At 43.9% G+C, this 25,611-nt stretch overlaps 1 protein-coding gene across 5 annotated transcripts in view; it reads right to left on the bottom strand.

Moving 5' to 3' along the window:
- The window catches only part of LOC132822701 (soluble lamin-associated protein of 75 kDa-like), a 109,315-nt gene that overhangs the window by 48,350 nt on the left and 35,354 nt on the right, over positions 1-25,611 (bottom strand). For 3 of the 5 annotated variants that reach the window (XM_060835971.1, XM_060835998.1, XM_060835989.1), the window contains exons 1-4: positions 19,228-19,334; positions 13,709-13,848; positions 3,050-3,149; positions 2,048-2,133 (exon numbers count right to left, since the gene is read on the bottom strand). In XM_060835971.1, the coding sequence (XP_060691954.1) occupies positions 2,048-2,133; positions 3,050-3,149; positions 13,709-13,843 (321 nt within the window). In that variant the 5' untranslated portion in view covers positions 13,844-13,848; positions 19,228-19,334. Of the gene's footprint in view, positions 1-2,047; positions 2,134-3,049; positions 3,150-13,708; positions 13,849-19,227; positions 19,335-25,611 lie in introns of those variants that run through there. The other 2 variants (XM_060835980.1, XM_060836006.1) reach the window with 2 other exon arrangements.

Genomic DNA, 25,611 nt, shown 5'->3' with positions numbered 1-25,611 from the left:
GTTATTAAAGCACGCAGTATTCAAAAATAGGGGCAGAGAGTACAAAAGCAGGGGGTATATGATGAACTTATACAAGACATTAGTTAGGTCTCAGTGGGAGTATGATGTATAATTATGGGCACCACATTTTAGGACGGATATACAAAAATAGAGCTTTGCAGGAAAGGCCGCAGGGACAAAGGAAGATTGGACAAATAGGGACTGTACTTTTTTGGAGAGGGAATGGCTAAAATGAGATTTAATAGAGGTATTCAAAATCATGAGGGGTCAGGACAGAGTGGATAGAAAGAAAGTCATCCTCTTCAATGGATCAATATCCTGACGGCTGAATTAAAAAGTGTTTTGTAAAAGAAGCAGGTGTGAAGTAATAAAAAGCTTTTTCACAAAGTGACTTGTTAGAGTCTGGAATGAATTGCCTGAACATGTGGTGGAAGGAGGTTCAATTGAGCTATTTAAATGGGTATCAGATGATTATTTAAATATAAAACATGTGCAAGGGTTACAAGGTAAAGCCATGAGATTGGCACTGGTTTAAAATACAGTATTCAGAGCTGGTGCATGCACGCTGGGCTGAATGGCCTCCTTCTGCACAGTAACAATTCTGAGATTCTGTTTAAACTTTTACACTAACCAAACTCCTACACCATGGTAAGACTTTAATCTGTCACTCAAGTGGCCACTTATTACTGTTGGAATCAGTCCATTGCCATTCTCAGTTCCCATCAGCCGGTTTCATTTTCCCTTTCTCAGCTAGCTAACTTCCAATCCCCAATTGAATTTTACAGTAAAGGTTACGCTGACGATTTCTCTCTCTAACCAATGAGAGGCAAATCTTCACCTCAATCCGCATAAATTTGGTCTCTTCAATTTTAGCAAAAGGTCCTGCCCACCTTATGTGGTGAAAATTAAAGACAGCATGTTCTCAGTTTCAGACGGAGGACTGGCTGCCTCAAACCCATCGCTTTCTCTCTCTCAGATTCTTGAAAGTTCCTTTATCAGAGTTTGAGGAAAACCTAAAAAAACTGCAATCTGATACAGCAATGACTCATTGTAGACTCTTGCCTTTCATTGCCCACTTTCATGGTTGCACAAATCATATGCACCTTGCATCTGGCTAGAAATGCTAATCTGTGGTGCTCGAGATCTCTCCCTAACTCCATTCTATCTTGGAATTAAACAGACAGTTTAAAGTAAAAACAGTTTATAAAACTTTACATGCCTAGCACCACCTTAAAAGTAGAAAAGCAGAGATGTCTTGCTGCAATTGTACAGGGTGTTGGTAAGACCATGCCTGGAGTATTATGTGCAGTTTTGGTCTCCTCATCTGCAGAAAGAAGTTCAAGCTGTGGAGGGAGCGTAACAAAGGTGTACCAGACTGATTCCTGAGATGGCAGGACTGACCAACTGGGAGGGGTCTGGAATGGTTAAGACGATATTCATGGGAGTTTAGAAGAGTAAGGGAGGACCTCTTAGAAATAGACTCTCATAGAAACCTCTGAAATTCTAACAGGTTTGGACAGAGTAGATTCTGGAGGATGATCTAGATGACCAGACAACAGGGATAATAATCAAAGGATAAGGGGAAAGCTTTTTAGAACTGAGATGAGGAGAACTATCTTCATCCAGAGTGTGTGGAGCCTGTGGAATTCCCTGCTACAGGAAGCTGCTCAGGCCACAAAGCATTAGAAAGAGCTGGATGATCAACCAATATCATATTAAATGGTGGAACAGGCTCAAAGGGCCAAATGGCCTACTCCTGCTATTATATTCTATGTTTCCATGATTAGAACTTAACTATTTACCCAAGAGTCATCACAGAAGTTTTTGCCACTGTACACAGTGATGGTGAACATTTTATACCTTCTACCCAGTAAGGCTCCTGGATCCCACTTTAACATTGAACCACCTTGTTGTCAGGCAGTATTCAGGACAGGTCACAACACCCCCTTCATGTCTCCATATATCATTCTAAATGAGATAGTTCCAAAACATAATCTTATAACTTTGTGTTTATATTTAAAAATGAAGAGTGAAAATGTTAATTCACCTGCTGGGGTCCCTGACGGGAGGACTCAGCTGTTTTGATGATGTCATCAGTTGCCCACCATCTATCCACGAGGTAAAGTGCCACAGCTTGAAAAGGAAAACAAGAGGTAGATGTTCAGCTTCATCACAACCTTCCTCTACACACGCACAATGCAAAGGAAGTTGGCAAACAAGGACACATGATTAACAATTCAGTCAAGTCTTAGCGCATAGATGATGGGGTAGACAGTCATATCATTAGCATATGGTAAGAATGCAGCATAGATTTAACAGAGCAATATTTAAACTCCAAGAATTCATTTACAAGGAGGGAATTACACAAACTGGGATTGTATTGTCCAGAATTTAGAAGTTTAAAGAGCCAATTCAAAGCTAAGTTTTTCAGATACTAAGGATAATGGCAAAGTGAGGATAAAAGATAAATTTTGGTTAGGTAGTCTAAGACCAGGCAATGTTCGAGGCACGTTCTTCAGGAGCGATTTCCAGAAACATCACTACACATAAACGGACAGAGGAAGTCAAAACTCTGTTTTGTAAACAGCAGCTGATGATACTTTTAAAATGGAACAATTGATGTGAGATTGGTAACTTTTTTTAAGCTCTAAATGTTAAAATTAACCACCTTTTCCTCACAGACGTTAACTCACAAATCAGCTTTAATCTCTTGTGAATGATAAGACAGGCTTAAGGGAATAAAAAGGACTGTTCCTGTTTCCCATTTTACTACATTTACCAGAAGTGGTGCAATTCGGATACACTTCGCTGAAAAGGAGTTTAGTCCAACATCCGAATCATTCTATAGACCCAATAACAACATACAGAGGGAAACTCAGAAACTTGTAGAAGTAAGAAAAGACAATTGAAATTCTTTGATCATCAAAGTGATCGATGCTTTTAGCAAACAATACTGAACTACAAACATGTGCGCAGTTTAATGATCAGTATGGACACAGTGTGCAAAATTAGTCAACTAGTAATTCACATTTGAAAATATGGTACCAACCTGTGAACTGATTTTCGGGAGCAAACAAAGCCAGAACTTTATAAGTCGTATCGCCACCATAAAGTGGAACAAAAGCAACAGAGGACAGGCTAACTGGAATCTGTTTCAGAAACATACATTAAATCAGTGGAAAATCAGTGACCTGAATGTGTGATCCATAATCCAAACGGTAGGATTGACATGAAAAGTGATAAAACATGAGCATTATTTTTTTCTCACCACACCGCTGTTGCTCACTAATTCAGTATGTTTATCAGAATCCGTTTTTTCCCCTGTTGAATACTTTCCATGGAGACAGGATTGGATTTTAAGTCGAATACGTCTGATAAGAATTTGTTAGGATCAGGTCAGGAATTTGTATTACAGCCTGGAAAATGCAGAAACTAAAAAGGAATACATAATGGGCTGGGCTGTAAAAGCAATGTCTGACCGGAATCCACTCAGGTATGGGTTGGCTTAAAAAGCAGGGGGGTTGAAAATGTGTTGCTGGAAAAGCGCAGCAGATCAGGCAGCATCCAAGGAACAGGAGATTCGACGTTTCGGGCATAAGCCCTTCTTCAGGAATGAGGAATGTGTGTCCAGCAAGCTAAGATAAAAGGTAGGGAGGAGGGACTTGGGGGAGGGGCGATGGAGATGCGATAGGTGGAAGGAGGTCAAGGTGAGGGTGATAGGCCGGAGTGGGGTAGGGGGGGGTGGAGAGGTCGGGAAGAAGATGCAGGTTAGGAAGGCGGTGCTGAGTTCGAGGGATTTGACTGAGACAAGGTTGGGGGGGGGGGGGGGGGGGGGGGAGGGGAAATGAGGAAACTCATTGCATCCTCTGCACCCGATATGGCCTCCTCTATATTGGGGAGACAGGATTGCATCCGTTGCACTCGATGTGGCCTCCTCTATAATTGGGGAGACAGGCCGCCTACTTGCGGAACGTTTCAGAGAACACCTCTGGGACACCCGGACCAACCAACCCAACCACCCCGTGGCTCAACACTTTAACTCCCCCTCCCACTCCCACTCCACCAAGGACATGCAGGTCCTTAGACTCCTCCATCGCCAGACCATAACAACACGACGGTTGGAGGAAGAGCGCCTCATCTTCCGCCTAGGAACCCTCCAACCATGAGGGATAAACTCAGATTTCTCCAGTTTCCTCATTTCCCCCCCCCCCAAACTTGTCTCAGTCAAATCCCTCAAACTCAGCACCACCTTCCTAACCTGCAGTCTTCTTCCTGACCTCTCCACCCCCACCCCACTCCGGCCTATCACCCTCACCTTGACCTCCTTCCACCTATCGCATCTCCATCGCCCCTCCCCAAGTCTCTCCTCCCTACCTTTTATCTTAACCTGCTGGACACACTTTCCTCATTCCTGAAGAACAGCTTATGCCCGAAACGTCGAACTTCCTGTACCCTGGATGCTGCCTGACCTGCTGCGCTTTTCCAGCAACACATTTTCAGCTCTGATCTCCAGCATCTGCAGATCTCACTTTCCCCTTAAAAAGCAGGGGGGACCAGTGTTTCTCATTCCACATCTTTTCCCAAACAAGTAATACACAGCCATTTGTTTCTTTGCATTTCTCTCTGACAACAGCTCAGATTCTTTCCTAAATCTATTTTACTAACAGCAAGTGATTTGTTAACAATAAGAGCAGCAAAAAAGCAGTAAATATGTTGAAGTAGAAGTAGTAAGCATTGGAAACATGAAGCTGGTGGGCAAGTAGCTTAATGTAACATAACACGATGTTCCTATCTGTGGCCTTCTATCAAAACTGGGAAAAGATAGTAATGAGTCAGGTTTTGAGCAAGATATTTCCGGCTTTCAGTTCAACTGGAAAATTTCAACTTTACTTCCAATTTCCTACTTTCTGTTGCCTTCACGTGATCTTGTGACTTGTCTTATCCTTTTGATCTCTTGATTTATGGGGATAGGCTACTAACCTACAAGTCCACAGTCTCCAGAAGTAGCTTGACTACACTTTCTCACTCTCTCCGTCCTGAAAAGGACTCTGTTCCATTTTCCCAGTTCTGCTGCTACATGCTTAAATCCTGGAGTGGGATTTGAACTCAGAACTTTGGGACTCAGACACAAGTGCAACTGACCAAGCTACCCTGACAGAATGGGCAGATAGGGGAGAGGGCAGGAGAGTGTAAATGGTATCCCTTCCCTTTTCAGCACTTTGAAAGGTTAATTACTTCCTCAATACTCTGGTCTACTCGGATAATCAGCCCATTACCCTCTTCTGTTTCCGTTGCACATTTCCATGCAAACACTGGAGATGTGACACTCTTTTACCTTCTCCTTTCTCATCAAGGTTCTAAACATTCCTTCTAGATGATAGATATTTCTCTGTACTTCTTTCAAAATGGAGTCTACTGTATTTACTACCCACAATGCAATCTCTTACTCAAGGGAGCCCAAACATTGACTGGGGAATCACTTTGTGGAACACCTTTGTTCAGCTGGCAAATGCCTCTGGTGGCCCTTCATCTTAATTCCCCCGTTACTTCAACTCTGACCACTCTATCCTCAGCCTTCTTCAGTATATCAATGATGATCTGAACAAACTCCAGGAACATCACCATATCTTTCGATTGGACCAGTTGGTAAAATTCTTGGCATTGCCCGAGTATTTCACTGTTTTTTTTGTAGATATTTTTATTGAAATTTAACATTTTTGCAAATTTACAAAAATAAACAAAACTCTCAAATACAAACATTGATGTACAATTAAATCATATATACAATAGTCATAATTTAACAAAGAAAAGAGAAAGAAAGAAAACAAAAAAAGAAAAAAAAAGAAACGAAAAAAGAAAAAAAAACTCAACTTTCTACTAATCTAACCTATAACTAACCAGAGTGTATACCTAAGTCTCTTACATGCTCGGAATGTATAAACATCAAATATAATAAAACCCGTATTCGCGCAGGATTCCTCTCCCAAGGGGCCCCGGAGCAGCCCGGTCTGAAATCTTCACTAAATAAAAGCCCTTGTTAGGATAGCCGAAATATCTGCATTTATATAATTCAAAAAGGGCTGCCATATTTTATAAAATAATTCAGTCTTTCGGTGCACCATATTTGTGAGGAAGTCAAGGGGGATATATTCCATAATTAATCTGTGCCAATTTGAAAGTCCAGGGGGGCCCTCAGCCACCCAGTTCACCAAAATATTTTTCCTTGCACAGAAAGAGAGAATAGAAAATAGTCTCTTCCCATGCATATCCAGAGATGAGAGGTTCGAAAAGCCCAAAAGGAGAGATACAGGGTCCACCCTAATTTCCGTTCCTAAAATTTCTGTCAGGGTATTTGCCACTTTAGTCCAGTATCTGCGGATTTTCTGACAAGTCCACAGACAATGTACAAGAGTACCCACCTCTATTTTGCATTTAGGACACATTGGAGATGCTCCTGCCTTAAATTTTGCCAGTCGAGCCGGAGCTATATGGGCCCTATGAAGTATCTTTAGTTGGATAACCTGAGTTCTGTTACAGATAGCAATTCTTCTAGCATTTTCCCAAATGTCATTCCACATATCCTCAGAGATTTCTAGCCCCAAGTCCTGCTCCCATGTTTTAAGCAGGTCATCCATGTCTCCTGAGACTCCATCATGTAGCAAATGGTATATAGTACTAACGGAGGATGCCCCCGCTGGTCGTAAGACATTACGTTCTCTGTCTGATTTATAAAGACTATCTATTAATGTAGTCTTCCTCTGTATATAATCTCGAACTTGGAAGTATCGAAAGAGATCCCCATTAGGTATTCCGAATTTCAGACGCAGCTGCTCAAAGGACATCAGGATCCCATCTTTAAATAGGTCCCCTAAGCAGGAGATGCCCCTGGATCTCCAGAGTTTAAAGGTGACATCTGTAATCCCCGGTTGGAATCCCCATGCGCCTACTATTGGTGCATGGGGGGATGTTTTATGTGAGTTACCCTCATTTTGCCGCATTATATTCCAGGCCTTAATTGTGTTTAATATTATGGGATTTTTACAGTGGTCTGTAATGATTTTCCTCTTATCTGAAAATAAAAGGTTAATAAGTGGGTATTTTACTTGGGAGGCTTCGATATCCAGCCAAATTGATTGTGGATCAGATGAAACCCAATCAGCTATGTAACTTAGTAGGGAGCTTAACTGATATTTCCTAAAGTCTGGGAAGTCCAGTCCTCCCCTTGCCTGTGGAAGCTGTAGCTTCTTCAGCTTAATAAGGGGCCGTCTATGGTTCCAAATAAAGGAGCCCAACCAGCCATATAATTTACGTAGGGCTAGCCTTGGCAGCATCAGCGGGAGCATTCTCATAGGATATAAGAGACGGGGCAGAACATTCATTTTAATTAATGCTATTCTCCCTAGCCAGGAAATCGGAAGGTCTCTCCATCGCTAGAGGTCCTGCCTTATCCTTTCCATTAATTGTACAAAATTAGCCCTATACAGCTGATCAAATACTGGCGTGATAAAAATACCTAAATATAAGAAGCCCTCCAGGGACCAATGGAAGGGAAAAGGGGATCCGTCCATTAAGTGGGGTATCATAGCCAGACCACCCATTGGCATGGCTTCCGATTTTGAAAAATTAATTTTATAGCCTGAGAATGCACTAAATGTATTAATAACTTGAATTAGACGAGGCACTGACATTAAAGGATTACTGAGGAATAAGAGAACGTCATCTGCATAGAGGGTAATTTTGTGTTTACCTGTACCAATCCCGGGGCCGTTATATTAGGATCAGTCCGGATGGCTTCTGCTAATGGTTCGATTATCAGTGTAAACAACAATGGTGAGAGAGGACATCCTTGACGGCAGCCCCTACCCACACTGAAGCCATCCGATCTTAACCCATTAGTAATAACAGCTGCTTTGGGGTCATTATACAATGTTGAAACCCATTTGGTAAACACCTGTCCAACGCCAAACCTTTCCAATGTGTAAAATAAATATGACCATTCAACCCTATCGAATGCCTTTTCCGCATCCAATGAAATTACTACACCTGGTATCTTTCCCTGATGACAGGCTTGGGTCATATTCAAGACCCTTCTGATATTATTGGATGATCTGCGGCCCTTAATAAATCCCGTCTGGTCCTCCTTTATAATATATGGCAGTACCCTTTCTAGTCTTAGTGCTAACATTTTTGAGAGAATTTTAAAGTCTACATTTAGTAAGGATATTGGTCTGTAAGATGCACAATCTTCTGGGTCTTTTCCTTTTTTGAGGATAAGAGAAATATTTGCTTCTTTCAGCGTGGGCGGGAGACAGACCTGACTATGCGCAAAATTATACATATCCATAAGTGGGTCAACCAATATTCCTGTAAATTCTTTATAGAATTCAGCTTGAAAACCATCCGGGCCCGGTGCTTTTCCGCTCTGAAGTTGCCTAATTGCCTCAAGTATTTCTTGGACTGTTAAAGGGGTATTTAGGGCCGACACCTGTTCCGGAGTCAGGCCCGGGAAGGTCAAATTTTTAAAAAATGACTGCATCCTCCTAATCCTATCTTCACAATCCTGCGATCTATATAGTTCAGAATAAAATTCTTTAAAGGTCGCATTGATCTTTTTATGATCATGAGTCAGGGTACCTGTACTTTCCTTGGTCGGAATAGTTTGAGGGGCTTTCTTTTTCTTTGCAAGAAATGCTAAGTATCGACCCGGTTTGTCGCCATATTCATATAATCTTTGTTTCGCAAATAATATTTCCCTTTTAGCCGTTTGAGTAAGCGCGGTGTTTAAAGCTGTCCTAAGAGCTGTAATCCTCTGCAATTTTGTGATAGAAGGTCTATCAGCGTTTGCTGTTTCGGCTGCTTTTAAGCGAGCTTCGAGCAGACGCTGTTGCTCTCCCTTCATTTTCCTCTGGGTCGCTGAATAGGAGATGATCAAACCTCGTGCATAAGCTTTGATGGTCTCCCACATCATTGACGGATTGCTAGCCGTACCAGTATTAATTTCTAAAAAAGTTTTAAGTTCTTGGGAGAAGTACTTTAAAAATTTGCTATCTTTTATCAGGAAGGGGTCCATACGCCAATGCCGAGCAGATGTCCCATTGTTCTTTACCTTAGTTTCCATGTATACAGCGGCATGGTCAGAGATTGCTATAGTACCTATTTTACAGGTTGCTATAGAGTTTAGAAAAATCGATGGGGCAAAAAACATATCAATTCTTGTGTGACATTTATGTGGATTAGAGTAGAAAGAAAAATCTCTACCCTGTGGATGGAGACATCTCCATACATCTACCAATCCTAATTCTTTATTCAGGTCCGCCAGTTGTCTAGATCTGGGAGATACTCCAGCGGCACTCTTGGGAATCCTGTCTATTTCCGGATCCATAATACAATTAAAGTCTCCCCCTATAATTGTATGACGGGCACCAAAGGCCATCAGTTTTGAAAAAGCTTCCGTTATGAATTTAAAGGGGTGTGCCTGGGGGCAGTATACATTTAAGATCCCATATTCCTCTCCATTTATGAGGGCTTTAATCAAAATATATCGTCCAGATTCGTCTTTTATCTGATTTAGAATTTTCAAAGGGAAGTTCTTCCGGACAAGGATAACGACTCCCCTGCTTTTTGAATTAAAAGAGGAAAAAAAGGCCTGATCAAATCCGCCCTGTCGTAATTTTAAGTGTTCTTTATCCGACAGGTGTGTCTCCTGTAGGAGAGCTATATCAACTCTCTCCTTCTTAAGATTTGATAATATTTTCTTCCTTTTAACTGGCGAATTACTCCCCCTGACATTCCAGGTGCACCACTTAACCAACTGTTCAGCCATAATCATCTGGACAGATCCGAGACCCCTCGGGAGGGGAAACCCTATCTAGAACATCCCGAGCATGGAGCATACAAGATTTACAAAAGTAAAGATTCTCTGATACACTCAAAACAATATAACAAAAAACTCTTTCTAAGTATAAAAAATATAAAACATTCCAAATTGGAGATTTTCTCCCTTGTTCCCAGGGAGTGTCACTTCCTCTCCCACAGTCCATCTTACCCTCTTCCAACCAGTGCCCCACCCTTGACCCAGGTGTTCCTCAATAAAATGAGGAGAATTCAAATATAATATAAAGCTAGAGTTAACAGTGAACACCCCACCCCCACCCACACCCACATCTAAATATATTTGGGAATATTAATACCATATATAACTATAAGATTACAATCTCAACATGTAATACTTAAATATAATACCACAAAATAACAGGGGAAAGAAAAACAACCCCACTCCTAAAAACAGAAGTAAAATAGAATAAGGTAACCACCTCTCCCCATCAACATTAACCAAACGCCCCAACATATATATATATATATATATATATATATACATACACACATAGGGGGAAAGATAAGAAAAGATGAAGGGATGTAAACCAAAATAATGGGAAAGGCAGACCAGCGTCCACAATCTCTTACAGTTTATTTAAGAGAGTCCAAGAATTCCTTAGCCTTCTCCGGTGATCCGAAGTTATATATGGATCCTTCGTGGCTAAGGCGTAGCGTCGCTGGATATCGTAAGGAGTACTGGATATTTAAGTCCCTTAAACGCTTCTTCGCCTCATCGAATGCCTTCCTCTTTCGGACCAAAGCTGGGGAGAAGTCCTGGAACAGCATGATCCTGGATCCTTTGTGGGTCATAGCTTGGGGATCTTTTCCCAGATTTCTTGAGGCTTCCAGGAGCATCTGCCTCTCCCTATAGCTCTGCAGCTGGAACAGGACTGGGCGTGGGCGCTGGGTTGAGCCGGGCCCACGTACTGTGACCCGGTAGGCCCATTCTACCCTTACCTGGCCTGATCCATTATGCAGATTTAAAAGTTGTGGCAGCCAATGCTCTAAGAATGCTGTCAGCTGACCTCCCTCTTCCTGCTCGGGCAGGCCCAACAACCGAATATTTTTTCTACAACATCGATTTTCGAGGTCATCAATGTGGTTTTCTAAGTTCTGGACTCGATTCTCGAGAAAACGGATGTGGTCGGCTGTTGATTTTATCCCAGTCTCTGAGGCTGCGGCCTTCGACTCCACCTCTCTGACTCGGCACTCCAATTCCTGAATGTCTCTGCCCTGCTTCTGCAGCTCGGCTGATTGAGTCTCAGCAGAGCAGAGAAGCACTTCGATAAAAGCATCAATCTTCGCCTCCCACCTGGCAAACATCTCCTCAAAGCTCATCTTCATTGGTAAATCTCCTGAAGTAGCTGAAGACACCTTTGTTGCAGATGAAGAAGGAGAGGGTGGGGGAGGGGTCCCTGCTTTCTTAGAGCCGCCTGTTCCCTTCCCTTTACTCATTTTCCAGCTAGTATTAGACTATTTAAATGTACTAATAGGTAACTATTTAAGGTTAACAACTATTATAAATGGTTTAGTGAGTGTGGTGGGGGTGGATAGCCCACTTTTCCCAAGTTTTGGGTAGAGCACTGTGGACTCAGTCTTGCTGGGTCGCCGCCATCTTGGATCCCCGTATTTCACTGTTGAAGGTGCCATCTTTTAATGAGACGTTAAAGAAGTCTGTCTGCTTTGCTGGACATAAAAGCTCCCATGTTATTACTTGAAGAACAGTACAGATGAGATCCCTGGTGTCTCACCAATATTTATCCTTCAGCCAACATCAGAAAAACAGATGAAATACTCATTGTCCCATTGCTGATTGCAGGAGCTTGCTGTAAACAAAGTGGTTGCCATGTTTCCTATATTATCACAGTGACTAGACTTCAACAAGAACTTAATTGACTGCAAGATACTTTGATGTGTCTGATTATATAAAGTGCTTTCTATATGCAAATTTATTCCCCCACGATTTCATGTGTTTACTCAAGTATTTAACTTTTACCAGTTTTGCTGAAATGTCTAAGACTTGAAATGCTAACTTTGTTTCTCTTTCCACATATGTTGCGAGACCTGAATATTCCAATTATTCATGCTTTTCTTTTGAATTTATAGCATCTGCAGGACTGTGCTTATGTGATTTCACAGAACAAAACTGGCATAGGCAGGTGAACAAACCATCTTCACAGAAATCATCTGTACTTCATCCATCTAACCATTATAAACAAGTACACTTACAAGTGAGGAACATCACAGCCAAGCTCAATTCTTCCCTCACATTCAATTCTTCCCTCACATACACCTTTACTCTAGTCAAAACCAACTAACGCAAGATCGGAGATCAAACCTGGGAATTTCCGGTTCTTTTTTTTTAAACTTTACGTCACTTGTTTACAGAACGTGGGCTCACTGGCTGGACCAGGATTTATTGCCCATTCCTAACTGGCCAGAGTGCAGTTAAGAGGGACAGTGAGGTCTGCAGATGCTGGAGATCAGAGTTGAGAGTGCGTTGGAAAAGTAGAGCAGGTCAGGCAGCATCCGAGGAGCTGGAAAATCGATGTTTCTGGCCAGAGCTCCTTCTCCTGCTTCTCGGATGCTGCGCTTTTCCAGCAACAGACTCTCAACACAGCGCAGTTAAGAGTCAGAGTCAATCACATTACTGCGAGTCTGGAGTCCTATGCAGGCAAGGATGACATTAGTGAACCAGATGCATTTTTACAGTCATCAACTGTGGTTGCATTGTCATCAAACAGCCAGCTCTTTATTCTAGATTTTAATAAATTCAAATTTTACATCTGTCATGGTGGAATTCAAACCCATGTTCCACGAACATGGAGTTCTATATTGCTGGTCCACCACCTTCCCAAATGTATTAATGCAGCAACTATTAAAACGTACTTCCACACTGGACCAAAATTGCTAAAATAATCTCTTTATTAAAAATTGCATAAGAAACAAGGGTCCATAAATATGAATGTAAAAAAAGAAGAATTTCTTTCTGTAGTAAACAAACCATATTTTTGACATGGATGTTTAGGTATTGGCTGCAATGCCCTTGAGAGTTGAGTATTCAGTGAATACACAGACTGTGAATCTGAATACTTACTCAGATCGCCTACATTCCTCTTAAACCACCTTACAAGATAGATTCATTACCAACTACAATTTAATATAGTACAAACCAAAAAGAAACTGCTCGAAGTAATATAGGAGAAAGTGAGGACTGCAGATGCTGGAGATCAGTCAAGAGTGTGGTGCTGAAAAAGCAAGTAGGTCAGGCAGCATCAGAGGAGCAGGAGAGTTGACGTTTTGTTCATAAACCCTTCATCAGGAATCCTGCTCCTCGAATGCTGCCTGCTCTCAGTAATATGTGGTGTTTACATCTAAATGGTAAAAGCTACATGAAAAAGCAAGTTTCAGGGCGTTATATTGCAGCACACTGAAAAATGGAATTTATCACATTTACTTATACAGATCCTTTTCAAATTAATGCATTAGGTACTCTCTGTGGTCTGTGTTTGATTTACCAGAGAAAAAAGAGTAACATATTAATTATACTAGTAACATGCTCTAGCTTTCTATATCAATCCAATACGTTTACTTAAAGTTTTTGGTTAACGGTGCTGCCATGAAACCATAGTATAAATTAAAAACACAATAATAATAAGAGAAAAAGCACAGTACATTCAAATGTCACATCACAATAATATTTAGACCATGTTCTACATAATATCATGTAAGCACTTTTGGCTATAGTTGGGTGGGGGTTCACTGCACAGAATTTGTGTGATGATTTCGTTTCGCACCAGAAAGCCTGAAGTAGATGTGCTGAGCTTCCTACCTTCCTTCTGTTGGGTAGGGTAAAATATTCCAGCTTCTCGGGGTCACCGTACAGAAGATTAGACATGTATTCCTCAGCTGAATGCTCAATGTCTTCATGCTCCAACTCAGCAAGCAAATCCACAGGGAATGCCATCCCCACTAAAGGGAATCAAATTAATATCAATTAAAATAGAAAATTCTTTTGCAGTGCATCTCCAAATTGAAATTGCAGTACATCAGCCATTTCATGTTAGGACTTAAGGAGATACTTGTAGAAAGATTTAGTTGCCATTGTAATGGCATTTCTTGCTAATTCATTCATCGGTCCATGCACGATTTGCTATTTTTGTTAATACTGTTCGGTTTGAGCAGTGCCAAATTAAGCAAAATACTTTCCTTTCTTAAATTACATTTCATTTCAAATCATTCACTGACATTTTGGAAAAGATTTGAAAAAACTTCTTTACAGGTCCAATATATCCATCATAAAAGTCAAATTACCTTATAATAATTCAAAAGGAAATGTAACTCAACGCTGCTGTTCTGCTAGTATCCATCAGCTCAGAAATAACTCCACTTGACTCTATTGAAACAGTAAGTTGCTCAATAATCTATGCATGCTGGCTCAATGAGATCATGGCTGATCTGATAATGATCAACTCCACTTTTCTGCCTTTCCCCCATATGCCTCGATTCCCTTACTGATTAAAAATCTGCCATTCTCAGCCTCAAATATCCATAACGATCCAGCCTTGCCAACCCTCACAAATTCACAACCCTCAAAAGAAATTCCTCCTCATCTCTACCTTAAACATGCAACCCTTTATTCCGAGATTGCACCCTCTGCTCCTATACTCTCCCACAGGGGAAACAAAAATTCTGCATCTAGCTTGTCAAGACCCCAAGAATCTTATGTTTTACTAAGGTCACTGCTCATTCTTCTATATCTCAAAGGGCACAAGCTTAATTTACTCAATGTCTCCTCATTGGTCTGATCCACCATATCTGTTATCAGCCCAGTGAATTTTCTCTAGACTGCCTCTAACGCGAGTGTATATTTCTGCAGATAAGGGACCCAAAGCTATGCACAGTATTCCAACCGTGGGCCAACTAAAGTCTTGAATAATTTTAGTAAACCTTCTCTATTTTCACATTCCATTCCCTTTAAATCAAAGACCAATATTCCAATTGCATTCCTGATTACCCACTGACCAGGGTGCAAGCTTTTTGAGATTCATCGACAAGGACTCCCAAATCCCACTGTTCTCTACCTTTCTGTAGTCTTTTTCCAATCAAATTGGTTTTCAGGTCCTCTATACATCCTGCTAAAGTGAAAAACCTTGTGTCTCCCTACATTATATTCCATCTGCAATTTTTGTCAACTCACTTACCTGTCCATATCCTTCTTCAGACTTTGTCATCCTCACCACCCGTTTGAGTGTATGAGGTCTGTTAGTTATTTAGGTGTTCAACAATACATTTAATTGTCTAACTTTTCTTGTTTAATTATTTTACTTAATTTTATTGGAACCACCCAAAGTCTCAGATTTAAATGGAGAGTTTGAGAGAGACACCCAGTGAGAAAATTCAAATTTTCTGGGCAATTTCTTCAAAATGTGATACAATAAGGAGTCCATAGGGTCCCCAGGCATAACTCTTATCTATACTGGGAAAACAGCTGTCTGACTAGTGAAAAACCTGGAACGATAGATTGCATTTTGTTTTGAAGGTAAGTATATTTAAGACTGAGATAGATAGGTTCTTGAGTATCAAAAGGGATCAAGGGTTACAGGGAGAAAGCAGGAGAATGGAGATGATAAACTGATCAGCCATGATTGAATGGCAGAGCAGATTCGATGGGCCAAACAGCCTAATTTGTGCTCCTAGGTCTTATGGATCTAGTAGCAGCAGGATTTCAGTCTTTCAGGACATAACTGTAGGAGTTTTAGCTTTTGTGCATGTAATTTCATTTTCTTTAGAACCTCCAAGTAAACAAAATAAGGATGGCAAATAACGTGCCAGTACAAAGCTTACTAACTACAGAAGTGGAAAATTATCAGATTTATAGCTAAAAAGGTCCATCTGCATTTCCAATATTTAGCTTTACAAAAAAAAAGTGAAGTTAACATACTTCCCGAAAGCAGCATTCTCACCATTTTGTTAATTGTTTATTACTTTCGATACTACTCAAGTGTAGGCATGTATTTTAAGTTTGTGTCCAAGTGCCCCTTGTAATCGCCCATCGTAATAAGTAAAGATTTCAACTCCTGTTGCATTCAAACTAAAAAAGGATAAATCTGCAGTCTCGTGAAAGGCATTGATATGATTGTATGTGGGCCGTATTATGTCTTATTTATTATAGTAGTTACAGATTCACGGAACGACTCCTATGAATAGTGCAAAAACTGCATTATTTTAGATTTTTAGCATCTGCAGTAAGACAGGAGAATGCTAGAGATACTCAAAAGATTTTGCAGCATCTGTAGAGAGACAAGCAGGTCACTGGGTCTTTGAAATATTTGGGAAAAGGTCATTAATCTGAAACACTAACTCCATTTCTCTCTCTGCTGATACTAGCAGATCTTCAGTATTCTCGATTTTCAATCACCTCCAGATTTGCAATAAGCAAGTATTTTTAAGTAAGAGCAGTCAAAGTCTCTTGTCTACAGAATGCGAGCATTTTGTTTTGTGGAAATGCAGCAAAAGGCTGCATTCTTTATCTGCTTAACAAACCCAGTCAGAAGATGTACATAATGTACTATCTTTAAAGTCACACTGAACTGATTAGATACTATGGAATAACCTCTTTAGCAAAGCATTAGCCTATGGAAAACCCAGAGCACAACGTCACATCAGCACATCTGGACAAATTAACATACACACACAAAAATTGGATTCTTGCTACGTTGTGAAGGGACGTGGTTATCTTACATACTCAAGGATTTGATTACTTTGTCATTGTTTTCTGACACTGTTAAGAATACATGGGACTAAAAAGCTTAAACATTAAACCATTGAAAGACATCCGCACAACCACTCATACCAAATTCAGGAAGTTAACTCTAAACCTTACTCCAGTCAGAAGTGGTCAATCAGCCTCCTTGCATCCAGGGAACCTGGACTAGTTCAGCTTTCTGCTGGTGAATGTGCCTGCACCAGCTCTCTGAACATTTTGCATTTGAACCAAACTCCTACCTTTTTCTCATAACCCTGCACGTTAGATTGTTATTTGGACTTGACTTCTATTGTCATCGGAAATTCTGTGAATACAGTTTCGGAATTTTGCTGCCCCTTCCACTAATTACCTGCATTTTGACCGGGAGAGCAGCAACATTCCCCTCTATAACTACATGATGTCTCCACCTCTAATTTCCTTGCAGGTTTGTTCTTCTACATCTTTCCCACTAGTTGGTGGTTGATAGATTACACCAACCAATGTCATTGCACTGGTCTTGCTCCTTAGCTCTCGTCAACTCAATTCTCTCCTTGAACCCGCTGAAGCATCCTCTTTCTCCAGTACAGAAATGCTCTACTTAATCAAGATCCATCAATCTTTCTCCTTTTTTCTTCTTTCCTATCTTTTCTGATCATCTTAATATTTACCACTTCCACAGCCAGGCGGGAAAGCATCATAATTCCAATGGCAACCTGTGCCTGTAACTCTCCAACATTATTGACTATGCTGCATGTATTCACATATACTCACAAACATGCAGTGTAAGCCTGATGATTTGGATTCCATTATTTTGTCCCTTACTGACTCCCTATATTAACTCACTGTGCATTATTCTATTGCTATCTGCTCTCCCAGCACTTTTTATGAATTACTCTAAAATTCTCTCGATTCCCAAATCCCTGGTGATTCCTATACACTGAATTAGTTTAAACCATCCCCAAGGGCCTAGCAAAAGGGCCTCACAACAAACTCAGGACTGGCTCTGCTCAGAGGCAGGTCATTCAGCTTGTGTTGGTGCCATCTGCCCCAGAGCCAGTCCAAGTGTCCTGGGAATCTGAAAGCCAAGCCACATATTCCCTTGAATGAGACATTACATTAATCCAGGAATTGCTATATCAAAAAGGTTTTGCTTGATAGTTTTCTATTCATCTCCGCAAATTCCAATTGCAAGGTCATGTCCCCTTCTTAACGACATCATTTGCATAAATGTGGACTACAACCTCTGGCTGTTCACCCTCGTCTGAAAAAGGTCCTGCAGCAATTTTGATACATCCTTGATAATTGCACCAGGGGTACAGAAAGGTCTGCCTGTTTCCCCAACAAAAGAATCGCCTATCAGTACTGTCCTTCTGATTTCCTCATATAGCCGGACCATGCTTGGTGCTACGGGCTTGGCTTTCATTGCATTCCACCATGGACCCATCACCCTCACCAATATTCTAACAACTGCGGGAGATGAATCTCTGCGAACTCGTGCTTTAGTTGTCTGCCTGCCCCCATCATGCAGAGTGAGCACCTCTCTGAATTTGTTATCCATGTAGTTCTCTGCTTAGTGTATGTATCTCAGTAACTGCTGCTCGACCTCTAACCTGGAGCTCAAGCTTGTGTAGTCAATGACACTTTCCACACGTGGGTTTGTCTAGATCACTAGCAGTGTCCAGGAATCCCTATGTACCTCCGATTGGACACCACACTTGACCACCCATATCTTGGCCTTTACTCAGGTTACCTTACTGTCTGTATCTTTAGTTACTTCATATCACTCCAGCCTAACTCGTGTACTAATAACAATGGATATAATTGCAAGTAAAGATTTCTCCACCTTTACTGACAAATCAGCTCCTCTCCTGCAAATTCTTACTCCCTCTGTGCTAGTTTAGAATTTTATATTTTTCAAAATAATTCAAGTTGAAACAATCCCTAGCAGCAGCTACTCAGCAACCAACTAATTCAGGACTTTCTGGTCATGTTACCCGAGACACTCTCCTTCCGTAGTTTTATCTCGTATGCAGTCTCGTGGCTGCTGGCGGCTGTCTCCAGGTCCTCCTCATTCTCTCACACCATTAGGTGCTGGTGACTATGTGGATGTGAAGGATGGCATGTCACTTTATTCTGAATTTGTATTTTGAGAAAGTAGTTCACCCAATGGTCAACCCAGTACCCCTAACACATTAACTGGTCATTAGTGTCACTGTAGATTAAGGGGATCTTGCCTATAAGACGACAGTTTCAATCTTTTGCAGAGCTGTGCTTTGGGACACTGAGGAGATATAAAGACATGTGCCTCAAGGTCTTTCCCTTTTCTTTAGTTACTGGACTGCCCACTGTATATAATTTTACTTGGCCACAAGTGAAATATTGCATACAGTTTAGGTTGCCACACTACAAGAAGGATGTGCAAGCTTTGGAGAGGGTACAGAAACAGTTTACCAAGATTTTGCTTTGTATGGAGGGAATTAGCTGTGAGCAGAGGACCCCTGCTGTTCTTCATCTACAGAAGAATCCACAAACTCAACAAACAGTTCTTCCTAGCCCTATCAGAGATTAAAGACAGTAAGTACCAAAAACTTTCATGTACTTACCCCCACACTCGTGGCCCCTCAACTATTCCAGAATCTTCCACAGGCCTGTCGGACGCCATTACACATGTGGCCTCCACAGCGCCCGCGGCACCAAAGGCCGCCGCCGACCGTGACGTCACTTCCGCCCCCACCGACCTCGGAGCCCCCGCGATCGCCGCCCCTACAACTGCCCCGGTGACCACCACACACACAACCGCTTCCACAATCGCCGACGGACCCGCGACCCACGCGGCCACCGGGAATGACCACCACTCCTCCGTCGCCGCAACCATTTCCGCCCCTCCGGTTGCCGTCGACGCAGCCACTTCCGCCCCCACTGACATCACTAACCTGCAGGAGCACAAATCCTCAGGTTTCCCCGCCCCCACGCCGTCTTTCGTCACTATGCATAACCCCGCCCATAACCCCGCCCCCACGCCATCTCCCGTCGCTTCACGTAACCCCGCCCCCACGCTTATTTCCGTCACGACGCATGACCCCGCCCCCACGTCGAGCAACGTCACCACGTCTAACTCCGCCCCTACTTCGATCTCTGTCCCCGCCCCTAACCCCGCCCCCAGCTCCAGCTCCAGCTCCAGTCCCACACCAGGTCCTAGCTCCCAGCCCTGCCGGATTTTCACCATCCCTCCAGATCTCCCCCTCTCTGAGGATGAGAGATCAGTCCTCAGCAGGGGCCTCACCTTCGTTCCCCTACGCCCTCGGATTAATGAGTTCAACACGCGGCGAGATATTGAACAATTCTTCCGCCGCCTTCGCCTCCGTGCCTACTTTCACAACCAAGACTCCCGCCCACCCTCTGACGACCCCTTCTCCCGCCTCCAACACACCCCATCCACCTGGACACCCCGTGCAGGCCTCCTACCCGCCCTCGACCTCTTTATAGCCAACTGCCGCCGTGACATCAACCGACTCAACCTGTCCACCCCTCTCACCCACTCCAACCTCTCACCCTCAGAACGTGCAGCCCTCCACTCCCTCCGCTCCAATCCCAACCTCACCATCAAACCCGCAGACAAGGGAGGCGCGGTGGTAGTTTGGCGCACTGACCTGTACACCGCTGAAGCCAAACGCCAGCTCGCGGACGCCTCCTCTTATCGCCCCCTTGACCACGACCCCACCTCCCACCACCAAACCATCATCTCCCAGACCATCCAGGACCTCATCACCTCAGGGGATCTCCCATCCACCGCCTCCAACCTCATAGTCCCACAACCCCGCACCGCCCGTTTCTACCTCCTGCCCAAAATCCACAAACCTGCCTGCCCCGGCCGACCCATTGTCTCAGCCTGCTCCTGCCCCACCGAACTCATCTCCCAATACCTCGACACGGTCCTGTCCCCTTTAGTCCAAGAACTCCCCACCTACGTTCGGGACACCACCCACGCCCTCCACCTCCTCCAGGATTTTCGCTTCCCCGGTCCCCAACGCCTTATTTTCACTATGGACATCCAGTCCCTGTACACCTCCATCCCCCATCACGAAGGACTCAAAGCCCTCCGCTTCTTCCTTTCCCGCCGCACTAACCAGTACCCTTCCACTGACACCCTCCTTCGACTGACTGAACTGGTCCTCACCCTGAATAACTTCTCTTTTCAATCCTCCCACTTCCTCCAAACTAAAGGAGTTGCCATGGGCACCCGCATGGGCCCCAGCTATGCCTGCCTCTTCGTAGGATATGTGGAACAGTCCATCTTCCGCAACTACACTGGCACCACCCCCCACCTTTTCCTCCGCTACATCGATGACTGTATCGGCGCTGCCTCGTGCTCCCACGAGGAGGTTGAACAGTTCATCAACTTTACTAACACCTTCCATCCCGACCTGAAATTCACCTGGACTGTCTCAGACTCCTCCCTCCCCTTCCTAGACCTTTCCATTTCTATCTCGGGCGACCGACTCAACACAGACATCTATTATAAACCGACTGACTCCCACAGCTACCTGGACTACACCTCCTCCCACCCTGCCCCCTGTAAAAACGCCATCCCATATTCCCAATTCCTTCGTCTCCGCCGCATCTGCTCCCAGGAGGACCAATTCCAACACCGCACAACCCAGATGGCCTCCTGCTTCAAGGACCGCAGATTCCCCCCAGACGTGATCGACGATGCCCTCCACCGCATCTCCTCCACTTCCCGCTCCTCCGCCCTTGAGCCCCGCTCCTCCAACCGCCACCAAGACAGAACCCCACTGGTTCTCACCTACCACCCCACCAACCTGCGCATACAACGTATTATCCGCCGCCATTTCCGCCACCTCCAAACGGACCCCACCACCAAGGATATATTTCCCTCCCCTCCCCTATCAGCGTTCCGCAAGGACCACTCCCTTCGTGACTCCCTTGTCAGATCCACACCCCCCACCAACCCAACCTCCACCCCCGGCACCTTCCCCTGCAACCGCAGGAAATGTAAAACTTGCGCCCACACCTCCACACTCACTTCCCTCCAAGGCCCCAAGGGATCCTTCCATATCCGCCACAAGTTCACCTGTACCTCCACACACATCATCTATTGCATCCGCTGCACCCGATGTGGCCTCCTCTATATTGGTGAGACAGGCCGCTTACTTGCGGAACGCTTCAGAGAACACCTCTGGGCCGCCCGAACCAACCAACCCAATCACCCCGTGGCTCAACACTTTAACTCCCCCTCCCACTCCACCGAGGACATGCAGGTCCTTGGACTCCTCCACCGGCAGAACACAACTACACGACGGCTGGAGGAGGAGCGCCTCATCTTCCGCCTGGGAACCCTCCAACCACAAGGTATGAATTCAGATTTCTCCAGCTTCCTCATTTCCCCTCCCCCCACCTTGTCTCAGTCGGTTCCCTCAACTCAGCACCGCCCTCCTAACCTGCAATCCTCTTCCTGACCTCTCCGCCCCCACCCCACTCCGGCCTATCACCCTCACCTTGACCTCCTTCCACCTATCCCACCTCCATCGCCCCTCCCCCTAGTCCCTCCTCCCTACCTTTTATCTTAGCCGGCTTGGCTCTCTCTCTCTTATTCCTGATGAAGGGCTTATGCTCGAAACGTCGAATTCTCTATTCCTGAGATGCTGCCTAACCTGCTGTGCTTTGACCAGCAACACATTTGCAGCTGTGAGCAGAGTTTGGACAAACTTAAGTTTGTTTTCACTTGAACATTAATGGATGTGGTGGAGGTGGGAACTGCAGATGCTAGAGATTAGAGTCAAGATTAGGGTGGTGCTGGAAAAGCACAGCAGGTCAGGCAGCATTCAAGAAGCAGGAAAATCGACGTTTTGAGCAAAATTCCCGATGAAGGGCTTTTGCCCAAAATGTCGATTTCCCTGATCCCTCAGATGCTGCCTAACCTGCTGTGCTTTTCCAACACCACACTAATCTTGACATTAATGGATGTGGGACAATCTGATAGATGTTTACAAACTTGAGAGGCTAGAGAGAATGGATAGTCAAAGTCTTTTTCCCAGGATAGAAATGTCAATTACTAACAAAAAGAGAAATTGCTGGAAAAAGTCAGCAGGTCTGGCTGCATCTTTGGAGAGAAATCAGAATTAACATTTCTGGACTTTGAAGAGAGAGCTAAGAGCAGCAAGGAGAGGACATGAAAAGTCCTTAGTTGGTAGAATTAGGGAAAACCCAAAGGCTTTCTATAGGTATGTCAGGAATAAAAGAATGACATGGGTAGGAATAGGTCCAGTCAAGGATAGTAGTGGGGAGTTGCGTCTGGAGGCTGAAGAGATTGGGGAGACACTGAATGAATACTTTTCGTCAGTATTCACTCAGGAACAGGACATTGTTGCCGATGTGAATACTGAGTCACAATTCATTAGAATGGATGCCTTTGAGGTATGTAGGGAAAAGGTGTTGGAAATTCTGGAAAGGGTGAAAATAGATAAGTCCCCTGGGCCTGATGGCATTTATCCTAGGATTCTCTGGGAAGCAAGGAAGGAGATTGCAGAGCCATTGGCCTTGATTTTTATGTCTTCGTTGTCTACAGGAATAGTGCCAGAAGACTGGAGGATAGCGAATGTGGTTCCCTTGTTCAAGAAGGGGAGTAGGGATAATCCTAGTAGCTATAGGCCGGTGAGTCTCACTTCTGTTGTGGGCAAAGTCTTAGAGAGAATTGTAAGGGATAGAATTTATGAACATCTGGATAGGAATAATGTGATCAAGGATAGTCAGCATTGTTTTGTGAAGGGCAGGTCGTGCCTCACAAACCTTATTGAATTCTTTGAGAAGGTGACTAAGGAGGTGGATGAGGGTAAAGCGGTAGATGTGATGTATATGGATTTTAGTAAGGCGTTTGATAAGGTTCCCCATGGTAGGCTACTGCAAAAGTTACGGAGGTTTAGCATTGAGGGTGAGTTGGAGGTTTGGATTAGGAATTGGCTGGCTGGAAGAAAAACAGAGGGTAGTAGTTGATGGTAAATGTTCATCCTGGAGTGCAGTTACTAGCGGTGTTCCGCAAGGATCTGTTTTGGGACCACTGCTGTTTGTCATTTTTATAAATGACCTGGAGGAGGGGCTAGAAGGTTGGGTGAGCAAGTTTGCGGATGATACGAAAGTCAGTGGAGTTGTTGACAGTGAGGAAGGATGTGGCAGGTTACAGCGGGATATAGATAAGCTGCAGAGCGAGGCAGAAAGGTGGCAAATGGAGTTCAATGTAGCTAAGTGTGAAGTGATTCACTTTGGTAAGACTAACAAGAAGATGGGGTACTGGGCTAATGGTCGGATACTTGGCAGTTGTGGATGAGCAGAGGGAACTTGGTGTCCACGTACACAGATCTCTGAAAGTTGCCACCCAGGTAAATAGTGCTGTGAAGAAGGCATATGGCGTACTGGCTTTTATTGGTAGAGGAATTGAGTTCCGGAGTCCTGAGGTCATGTTGCAGTTGTATAAGACTCTGGTGCGGCCGCTTCTGGAGTATTGTGTGCAGTTTTGGTCGCCATAATATAGGAAGGATGTGGAGGCACTGGAACGGGTGCAGAGGAGGTTTACCAGGATGTTGTCTGGTATGGTAGGAAGATCGTATGAGGAAAGGCTGAGGCACTTGGGGCTGTTTTCATTGGAGAAAAGAAGGTTTAGGGGTGACTTGATAGAGGTGTACAAGATGATTAGGGGTTTAGATAGGGTTGACCATGAGAACCTTTTTCCACGTACGGAGTCAGCTATTACGAGGGGGCATAGCTTTAAATTAAGGGGTGGTAGGTATAGGACATATGTTAGGGGTAGATTCTTTACTCAGCAAGTCGGGAGTTCATGGAATGCCCTGCCAGTAGCAGTGGTGGGCTCTCCCTCTTTATGGGCATTGGATAGGACATGGAGGGTAGTGGGCTAGTGTAGGTTAGGTGCGCTTGGATCAGCGCAACATCGAGGTCCAAAGGGCCTGTACTGCGCTGTATTTTTCTATGTTCTATGGTCGAGTGATCCTTCTTTAGAACTGATGTAGCTAGGAAAGAGTTTTTTTTTAAAATGAAGGACGTAGGGTGAGGGGGGGGGGGGGGGGGGATGGTGTTGAGGGTAAGGCACAAATGATAGGTAGATATAGAGCCCAAAGAGACATAAGAACAGTTAGACAGTCAAAGAGTCTGAGGAAAGGTCACTGGACCCGAAACCGGAAACTCTGATTTCTCTCCATAGATGTTGCCAGTCCTGCTGAGCTTTCCCAGCAATTTCTGTTCTTGCTGTAGACAGACAAAAGATTGGATAACAGTCAGCCTAAGAGAATGAATATCTGCTAAAGGGGACTATTAGGTCATTTGTAATAGCAGACCATGTGATGATAAGGCCTAGTGTGTGGGGTAGGGGAAAGCATTGGGAAGGTGCTCAAACCCTGAAATTGTTGAACTCAACATTGAGTCGAGAATGTTGTAGGAGTTCCTAAGCGGACAATGAGGGGCTGTTCTTCCACCTTGTGCTGAGCTTCACTGGAGTACTGCATCAAGCCTGAGACAGATGTTGGCTAGGGAACATAAAGGTGTGTTGAACTGGCAGGGAACAGGGAACTCGGATGTTCTGTGATGCACCCAGTTTACTGTTTGCTTCCCCCATGTAGAGGGGATCGCATTGTGAGCAGTCAATGCAGCAGACTAGATTGAGCGAAGTGCAGGTAAAACGCTGCTTAACATGGAAGGGGTGTTTGGATCCTTGGATATTAAGGAGTGGTGAAGTAAACAACTAATGATCCTCTGGATGTGGGTGCTGGTGGGATAGTAGGCAAGGACAAGGGGGCCCTAGCACTGTTGTGAGAGGGAAGAGAGGTTGAGGGCTGAAGTGCAGGAGATAGAGCCCTCAACCAGGTCTGACCTATCATCTACCGGAGTCCTCAGTTGAGGAAGGCGGCGAACATTGGGAAGTCCCCTTGTCAAAGTCAGCCTCACCAGGACAGATGCAATGA

The sequence above is a fragment of the Hemiscyllium ocellatum genome, chromosome 2, assembly GCF_020745735.1.
Source record: "Hemiscyllium ocellatum isolate sHemOce1 chromosome 2, sHemOce1.pat.X.cur, whole genome shotgun sequence".
In the NCBI taxonomy this organism is placed as follows: Eukaryota; Metazoa; Chordata; class Chondrichthyes; order Orectolobiformes; family Hemiscylliidae; genus Hemiscyllium; species Hemiscyllium ocellatum.
The sequence above is the reverse complement of the archived record's forward strand: the minus strand, read 5'-3'. Positions and strand labels throughout refer to the sequence as shown.